The sequence below is a fragment of the Dermochelys coriacea genome, chromosome 1 (assembly GCF_009764565.3).
Source record: "Dermochelys coriacea isolate rDerCor1 chromosome 1, rDerCor1.pri.v4, whole genome shotgun sequence".
Classification (NCBI taxonomy): domain Eukaryota; kingdom Metazoa; phylum Chordata; order Testudines; family Dermochelyidae; genus Dermochelys; species Dermochelys coriacea.
Window position 1 is genome coordinate 2,865,290 of NC_050068.2, and position 9,979 is coordinate 2,875,268.

The 9,979-nt window shown below is 43.2% G+C and overlaps 1 protein-coding gene across 1 annotated transcript; it reads left to right on the plus strand.

Moving 5' to 3' along the window:
* The first annotated feature begins 558 nt into the window (after positions 1 to 558).
* Positions 559 to 1,572, plus strand: LOC119844144 (putative olfactory receptor 52P1). Its single transcript, XM_038374561.2, has one exon. It carries the CDS (start codon positions 559 to 561, stop codon positions 1,495 to 1,497), a length of 939 nt encoding a protein of 312 aa, XP_038230489.1. The 3' UTR covers positions 1,498 to 1,572.
* The last annotated feature ends 8,407 nt before the right edge of the window (positions 1,573 to 9,979 follow it).

The following is a 9,979-nucleotide window of genomic DNA, read 5'->3' on the forward strand; positions in this document are numbered from 1 at the left end:
TGCGAAAAGAAACAAGGGAAGTAACAGAGGTACAGTCCTGTAGGTCTAAATACCAAGACCTCTGTGCCCTTCATGACCATTGTGTTCAGCACAAAGTCATATCTCACGATGATAATATCTGTTTTCCTGGGGAAAAGTTGGATTCTTTCCAACATGGGAATTACATCGTAGATCAGTCCTGTGATGCCCGCATCCCACTCCTGAGTTCATACAGTTAAATTAGAACCTTGTAAGACAGTTGAGAAGTTGAAATTTTTCGCTCAATGGGCATGCACGTTGCAGTTATTGACATTAAAGTTCATCTGCCATCATGCTGCCCATTCACCTGGCTTGGTTAGCTCCGTCTGAAAACTTCTCTGGACTTGACTCTGACCTAATAATGTGATGCCATGTGTAAATGTTGCCATCTCACTGCTCACCCCCTTTTCTAGATTGTTAATAACTATAAAATATTTATTGTACTATTTGTTATAAAGTGTTTAACCCCGCTTGCTGTACTTCTCTCCCTTCACAGGAACCTTGAACATTTCTCAGCCAGATCGATGTATCCACCACCTCATGGCATCTTTCAACCTCACCCCCTCTGATGCTTCAACATTCATCCTAATGGGCATCCCTGGCCTGGAAACTGCCCATGTCTTGATTTCCATCCCTTTCTCCACGTTCTACATTATTGGGCTGTTGGGAAATTTCACAGTTCTGTTTGTTGTAGGCAAAGAGCAGACCCTACACAAGCCGATGTACCTGCTGCTCTGCATGCTGGCGCTCACAGACATCAGCAGGTCTACCTCCACTGTGCCTAAGGCACTATTTATATTTTGGTTCAATTTGAAACACATCACTATGAATGGCTGCCTCACCCAGATGTTCTTCCATCATGTTTTTTCTCTTATGCACTCATCTATCCTTGTGACAATGGCCTTTGATCGCTACGTAGCCATATGTAACCCTCTGAGATACGCCACCATCCTCACCAATGGACGAATAGCTAAGCTAGGGCTGGTGGGTTTGACAAGAGCTGTTCTCTTCATTTTGCCCCTGCCCCTGCTCCTGAGCAGGCTGCCATTCTGTACCAACCGCATTATCCCCCACACGTATTGTGAGCACATGGCTGTGGTTAAGATGTCATGTGGGGATATTACATTCAACGGGACATGGAACTTTGTGTTAGTGTTTGTAATCATTAGTGTAGACCTGCCGCTGATTGCTCTGTCCTATGGTCTGATCATCAGGGTTGTCTTCAGAATATCCTGCAAGAAAGCCCACCAGAAAGCCCTCAACACCTGCACAACCCACATCTGGCTGATTCTGAGCTCTTATACTCCACCCCTCTTCTCTAACCTGATGCATCAGTTCGGTCAGGGCATCGCTCCCCATGTTCACATCATCTTGGTCAACCTCTATTTCCTCATCCCTCCCATGCTCAACCCTATCATTTATGGGGTCAAAAACAAAGAGCTTTGTGACAAAGTGGTTAAATACATCTACAGAACGTGATTGCCAGGGGGCATTGACTTTAATCCTGTGTGACAAGATTGGGAAAGGAGATCTCCTCATTAATCAAGAGTGCTCTGTCCCAGTTTTGCTGAGCTCAGCATTGTGGAATCACAATCTGAGAAGTTCCTCACGCCTAACATCTTATCACTCCATCACCAAGCACTGCACTCTCTGTTGCTGAGTTCCCTCTCTCCGACCGTCACCTGAACTCTTTCAATGTCACCCATTAGCCCCCAACCCTAGACACCCTCTTATACGGACTTTCCATGACTTCCAGACCACAAGGTAAGATTGCAACTTTCTGAAGCAAGGTGGCTCTCCATTAGTCCCTGTGTGATAAAACCAAGCTACACTTTCTGATAGCCAAGACAAATAAACAAACTACAAATGCTGAACTTCTTCATTATATTGTTCGAAGATATGGCAGGCTGACCCAGAGGTGGATTTGAGTAGAAGGGTTTTTTTATTGCAGTACTTGTTCCCCTGGACCCAATTGTTTAGTAAGCACTGAACTAGGTACATCACACCATCAACAGCACAAAATCAGCGTTTGGCAATGCTCAACCTGTAGCTTCTGGAGTAGCTGCATTACATGGTCCCAAGTTATGCCACCCATCAACAGCACATGCTTTTTGCTTAGGTTAGTAAGTCTGCCTACATTTGTTACAATACCCCCAAAACCTTTATTAAGTAATAGAAACACCCACAGTTAGTAAACTCACTTTTCTTTGTTGCTTATAGCATTACCCATACTTTTACCTTCAACATATATATATTTTTGCAATAATTTGTTGCTATATTTTTTTAGCAGCTCCCAGGGAAGGGAGGAAGGGGGCCGTGAACAGTTTTCAAGGGGGTAGGGGGGAAGGAGCCCTAAGCCAGGGCTGGTTTATGAAGCTAGAAAGGGGGGGAAGATAACATATTTTTTTTTACTTTTTTCAATATAAAGGGCTTTTGTTTTGCAGCCGCATGTTTATTAATTTTTATGAGCAACAGAGAAGGGAAGAATTTGGCAACTTATATTTTAAACAAAGAAATACTGAAAAATTTGCAACTTATGTATGATATACAAAAATATTGCCTACATATGCTTTTGTCCCCTAATGTTATGTTAGCACATTAGCAGCTTATTTTTATACGTAACCCTAAAATATCCCAATGCTCCCCCACTTTTTTTAAAGAAAGGCCTATGCACCCCTACTTTTTGCACACTGGACAGCGAGGTATTTAGGCTGGAGGTCCTGGCTCCAGCTAGCCTGATACCTTGATTCACTGATTATGCTGCAAGGAGAGGGAGAAGGCAGGTTATAAAGGGGTAAGCCATTGAATTTACAAATATGGTTCTTGGGGGAAAGGCTAAGGCAGCACGTAATTTTAAATGTTTTATAAATATGATTAACATTACAATTAATAGGAACAACACTTTTACAACATGAGTAATGTGACTAAGAAGTGAATGAGTGTTTATTAGGCCTGTTTGAATGGCACAGGCAATATTAGTCCAAGTACAATTAGCAGGTAATTCAGTAGCCAGTTGGAGGGCATTTGTTTCTTGAAGGGCCTTGGCTTTCAAAATCAGCATTTGGCAATGCTCAACCTGGAGCTCCTGGAGTAGCTGTATTACATGATTCCACTTTAGCCAGGTGGGTTTTGGTACCACTATAGTCCAGTTAGTCGGTATTGTTGGCTGTCCGGTTACATTAAGCTGATGCATAGCTGGTCTATGGATCTGGTAAGTGGAATTTCCAGCTGCAAGGAAAAGTTTCCTGGTCCAAATCCCACCCGCTCCACACACCTTCCACTTTCCAGAACTTGGCCATTAAGCGCAGCCGATTTCTCCCAGCAAATTTTATGTTCCTGTTCCACCCACTGCTGAGGGAGTATTGGTTCTGAACACTGCAGGGGTGGTGGTTCCTGTGGCCAGCCCTTTCAGGTATTTCCCTGTCCCACCCACTCAAGACCCATTTGAGGGTACTAGACCTTGGATCCCATTAGAAACCATGTGTTATTATTTGTTATTACTACTTGCTAAACGGGCTTTTGGGACAATTTTTAGTTGCACTTAAACCGAACCCTGGCTTTAAAAGGGTGGCCGAGGTCCATTCTCCTTTAGCTATTTTTTTGACGGTAAGGGTACACCGGCTCAGTGTACAGTTCCCTAAAATTGTCTCCCAGGTGGCTTTAAAGGGCCAATACATCTTTCATTGATTTGCTGTATTGGTACCCTTTAACCCAGATGGCCATAAACCCCGTCGGACATCCTGCAAGAGGTATACTAGATGATTGGTGAAGATTTGTTGAACCTGGCTATATGCTTTTCCCCACAAAATAGTTTTTACACTGTTTACCAGTTTATTTATAAGGGATTTTGTCATATTTTTGAGGGTTAGAACAACATTTTTTAGCAAACTGTTGGCTGAGCTAAGCGCAGATTCCTGTCATAATTCCCCCAGTCCAGTAGCCCAAAGGCATATTCCAAGCATTGGATTTGAGCCGCTGGGTCAGCTTTTTGCAACGAGTTTCAACCTTCCCAGAGGTAGTTTGTGAGGGCTTGCCGGTTTTGGATGTTTTTGTTCGATTTGTATTTATTTAATTTAAATGAGTTGGAAATTACCGATAGTTGCATTTTTAATCTACTTTGGTAAACTGAGAACAGTTAGCAAATGTAGTACTGAGATACCAGTTAGAGGGGAACAGAGTGATAGTTATTTGTAAATCAAGCACAGGTCTTTGGATGGGTGTGGACCACCATGGGGATAGGTTTGTTACAGACAATTTGGAAGAAGGTGGAGGAGGAGGGGGTGGAAGAGGTTTAATTTGGATACATTATTTTTTTATTTTAAAAAGAGCAGCGCAACACATCCAATTAAAAGGGGGGGTGTCATGCCTGAAGAGTTCAGGGGAATCCAAAGGGGAGTGAAATTTTCATTTGATGTTTATGTTTTTTAGAGAGTTGAATTATTTTTTTGCAGGGATAACCAGGGAGAAATAGTACACACTTCTGCATAAACAATTGCCTGGGTAATTTATGCAAAATTATTTAAGTGGTTATTTATTTATTTATTTTATTTTATTGTGAGAGTATTTGGATGCTTGTAAAGAACCATTATTAAACCACTGAACAAAATGATTGTCTGGGCCACATTCATTTTGCAAGTATACTTGGCATTAGTGACTGAGGGTAGTCGGGTCAGTAAATGGTGGGTTAGGGGAAGGAGGAAGGAAAGTGGATTGACATGGGGTAATAGTGGATGCTTTAGGAGCCATAGTGCGTGGTGGCAAAAAGGATGTAGGCATGAGGTCACTGACCACATTGGGTGCTTCGGGTAAGGCCGAACACCCTTTTCCCACTTCTCATTGGCAAGCATAGGGAATAACAAAGAAAACAACAGAACGCCACTAGCCATCACCTTCAGCCCCCAACTAAAACCTCTCCAACGCATCATCAAGGATCTACAACCTATCCTGAAGGACGAGCCATCGCTCTCTCAGATCTTGGGACACACACCACACAACAGAACCACTAACCCAGGAACCTATCCTTGCAACAAAGCCCGTTGCCAACTCTGTCCACATATCTATTCAGGGGATACCATCATTGGGCCTAATCACATCAGCCACACTATCAGAGGCTCGTTCACCTGCGCATCTACCAATGTGATATATGCCATCATGTGCCAGCAATGCCCCTCTGCCATGTACATTGGCCAAACTGGACAGTCTCTACGTAAAAGAATGAATGGACACAAATCAGACGTCAAGAATTATAACATTCAAAAACCAGTTGGAGAACACTTCAATCTCTCTGGTCACTCGATCACAGACCTAAGAGTGGCTATACTTCAACAAAAAAGCTTCAAAAACAGACTCCAACGAGAGACTGCTGAATTGGAATTAATTTGCAAACTGGATACAATTAACTTAGGCTTGAATAGAGACTGGGAATGGATGAGTCATTACACAAAGTAAAACTATTTCCCCATGGTATTTCTCCCCCCCACCCCACCCCCCACTGTTCCTCTGATATTCTTGTTAACTGCTGGAATTAGCCTACCTGCTTGTCACCATGGAAGGTTTTCCTCCTTTCCCCCCCCTGCTGTGGGTGATGGCTTATCTTATGTGATCACTCTCCTTACAGTGTGTATGATAAACCCATTGTTTCATGTTCTCTGTGTGTGTGTATATAAATCTCTCCTCTGTTTTTTCCACCAAATGCATCCGATGAAGTGAGCTGTAGCTCACGAAAGCTTGCTCTAATAAATTTGTTAGTCTCTAAGGTGCCACAAGTACTCCTTTTCTTTTTGCGAAACCCTCAATAGTATGCAGTACTACAATTTCATAAACCAAAGGGTTTTTTTTTTTTGCCACCAAGGAATTGTTTTTCTTTGATACCAGGGCCACTGTTGAACTTCTGCTGGAGTGTAGTACTATGATTTCTGTTGTATTTTAATGTTTTTTTGGATTAGGGGGTGGATAATGAGGTCAACTGTACCCGACCCATGCAGCCGTGGGAAGTATTTACGGGAGTGGCCATAATTCTCAAAAACAAAAACAGAATTACTTCATTTCTTTTGGCATTTGGTTCAGGCATTGTATTGCTTTACTTGAGAGAAATGAGCCCACCAATGCTGACCCTCATGGGATAAGCACACCAGAGATGAATGAATCATGCTAGCCACCTGATAAGGACCCTCCCATCGAGGTACTGGAAAGGAGTGGGAGCCGTGAGCATGATACATTACCAGCATTCCTGGAGGAATGTGCATTTTCCCAGGAAGTGTGCAGTATATATTGGAGAAGGGGCACTCTGCCATACGGGGGCAGAGTTTTTATGCACACCCACCAAAGCAACAATACGATCCCCCAGAGCCACCCCAAGGCTTAGTGCTCCCATCATTCCTCCCCTTTTCCTTTTCTGTTTCCTGTGCACACACACAAAAGTCTCTTTTGCCTCACATCCCTTGCACTGTGATTACTCTTTTTTACACAACTGTACCCCTATTACCCTTCCATCTTATACAACTGGACACAACCAGGGCAGCCAAGTTAAGTTCCAATAGAAACTCCTTACATTACTTTAGTGATTTTGATCACATTACCCAATAGTCAAATAATTTTGATCAGATTCTCTCTCCACCTGCTGCCTGCAGCAGTCCCTTATAGACCATTTCTGTGTGAAAAGGTATGTTTCCCCCAAAATATCACCCAAGGCCCTACACCCCCTTTCCTGGGGAAGGCTTGATAAAAATCCTCATCAATCGGTACAGGTGAACACAGACCCAAACCCTTGGATCTTAAGAACAATGAAAAATCAATCAGGTTCTTAAAAGAAGAATTTTAATTAAAGAAAAGGTAAAAGAATCACCTCTGTAAAATCAGGATGGTAAATAACTTACAGAGTAATCAGATTCAAAACATAGAGAATCCTTCTAGGCAAAACCTTAAGTTACAAAAAGACACAAAAACAGGAATATACATTCCATCCAGCACAGCTTATTTTACCAGCCATTAACCAAAAGGAAATCTAACACATTTCTAGCTAGATTATGTACTAACTTAACAGGAGTTGTAAGGTTGCATTCCTGATCTGTTCCCTGCAAAAGCATCATACAGATAGACAAACCCTTTGTTCCCCACCCTCTCCAGATTTGAAAGTATCTTGTCCCCTCACTGGTCACTTTGGGTCAGGTGCCAGTGAGGTTACCTTAGTTTCTTAATCCTTTACAAGTGAAAGGGTTTTGCCTCTGGCCAGGAGGTATTTTATAGCACTGTATACAGAAAGGTGCTTACCCTTTCCTTTATATTTATGACAGGGGCATTTACTGCTTCATCTGCTCCATCTAATAATTGGACAATAGCTTGTTTAGCCTCATCCATGTCATTCATAATTTGAATCAGATATGTTTCCTTTCAAATTAATACTTGTTTTAATTGTAGTCCCTGAAGGGGAACATATACCAGAAATGTTGGAGTGTTTTAGACAATCATGTCCTGATAAAAGGGATCAGATAAAATCATTGTAGTGTTTTCAAAGGTGGGAATAGGGGAAATTATTTGGTTTCCAATTGAGGTGAACTGCTTTGGAATAAAAAACTCAGAAATTCGGATATGTGACCTGACACTGCAAGGAACCAAAGAAAAATGTTTGCACTGGTATCTGCTGAGGAATGACCAGCAGCAGAAGCATTCTACTTCTGACGAAGACAGCAAGGATGAAATATTGCCTTTTAGAGTAACATGGCAGCCGAGCATGATGAGCAGCTGGGGAGAGCAAGGTGGCGTCATAGGCAGAGAGTCGAGCACAAGGAGACGTTGCTAGACAGGAGGGCCTTGAAGGCTGGGCTCAGAAGAGGGGAAGTGAATCTGATTGGAGGGCAGATGCTGGGGAGAAGGGTCCTGCCACCTAGAGCCTGAGGGTGTGTGACCACCTCTAGAGCAAGTGTCTGACCCATGGTATCACCACAGAACAGCCAGGGCTTGGGCAGGAGGCCTTGGACGTGTGAGAAACAGACTGAAAAGTTTCCTCATGTCCCAAGATGGCTGTTTGTGTTTTCTGTGCCCATTTGGCGAGTTCCTTCTTTCCTTGACCCTTTCCCATTTGTTCCTTATTTATCTTATCATTGCTGTTTGGTACATTGTATGTGGTTTGAACGTCATGCAATGATGAGCTGGTCAGGGAAGCAGCTGTTATGGAGAGAGCACCCGGAGTCAGGACACCCTAGCCCATGTCCTATGTGATCCCAGTGAGACTTGGAGTCTAACCCAGGGCCGGCCTTTGACGTGGGTGGTCCGGTGACAGCCCAGGGTGATGTACTTGGTTGGCAGGTCACATGACGAGACCTGCCAACTGAGAGCCAGCTGGGCTTTCAGAGGTAGGCAGCCAGCCAGCCAGGCAAGAGACATGAAGCACTGGAGAGGGTGGATCCAAGCTGCAGCTTGACCAGTTAGGCACTCAGCCAGGTAACTCCTCCAGCGGGAGCAGGGTTGCCCAAGGCTCGCCACTCTCCCGGGATAGAGGGCCCCATGTGTTAGAAGCTGTCATCAATATAAAGGGAAGGGTAACAACCTTTACGTATGCAGTAACATAAAATCCCTCCTGGTCAGAGATACAGAATCACTTTACCTGTAAGAGGTTAAGAAGCTCAAATAACCTGGTTGGCACCTGACAAAAAGGACCAATAAGGAAAGAAGATACTTTCAAATCTAGGGGGTGGGGAGAAGCTTTGTTTGCACTCTCTTTGGTTATTTGCTCTCTGGACAGAGAGAGAGAGAGACCAAGAAGGTAAATCATCTCCTGAAAAGATACCTGAAATGATAACTCTAAAATTACAGAAATTGTGCTAATAGGGAGTTTTATTCCTGTTTTTTGTAACTTTGAAGCTGAGCCCAGAGGGCAATCCTCTGTGTTTTAAAGCTTTTTATTTACCCTGTAAAGTTATTTTCCAACCTGATTTTGCAGGTGTGATTCTTTTCCTTTTTTTTTTAAATAAAAGTCTTCCTTTAAGAACCTGATTGATTTTCACTGACCTAAACACCCAGGGATTTGGTCTGGGCTCACTTTGTAACCAATTGGTTAGTATATTATTCTCAAGCTTTCCCAAGGAAAGGGGGTGAACTGGGAATCCAAGTGGCCCTTTTTCCTGGATTTTTGTCTAAATCATAGATTCATAGATACTAAGGTCAGAAGGGACCACTCTGATCATCTAGTCCGACCTCCTGCACAGCGCAGGCCACAGAATGTCACCCACCCACTCCTATGAAAAACCTCACCCATGTCTGAGCTATTGAAGTCCTCAAATCATGGTTCAAAACTTCAAGGAGCAGAGAAGCCTCCCTCCAGTCAACCATGCCCCATGCTACAGAGGAAGGCGAAAAACCTCCAGGGCCTCTCCAATCTGCCCTGGAGGAAAATTCCTTCCCGACCCCAAATATGGCAATCAGCTAAACCCTGAGCATATGGGCAAGATTCACCAGCCAGATACCCAGGAAAGAATTTTCTATAGTAACTCAGATCCCATCCATCTAATATCCCATCTCAGGGGATTTGGCCTATTTACCCTGAATATTTAAAGATCAATTACTTACCAAAATCCCATTATCCCATCATACCATCTCCTCCATAAACTTATCGAGTAGAATCTTAAAACCAGATAGATCTTTTGCCCCCACTGCTTCCCTTGGAAGGTTATTCCAAAACTTCACTCCTCTGATGGTTAAAAACCTTCGTCTGATTTCAAGTCTAAACTTCCTGGTGGCTAGTTTATACCCATTTGTTCTTGTGTCCACATTGGTGCTGAGCTTAAATAATTCCTCTCCCTCTCCTATATTTATCCCTCTGATATATTAATAGAGAGCAATCATATCTCCCCTCCACCTTCTTTTAGTTAGGCTAAACAAGCCAAGCTCCTTAAGTCTCCTTTCATAAGACAAGTTTTCCATTCCTCGGATCATCCTAATAGCCCTTCTCTGTACCTGCTCCAGT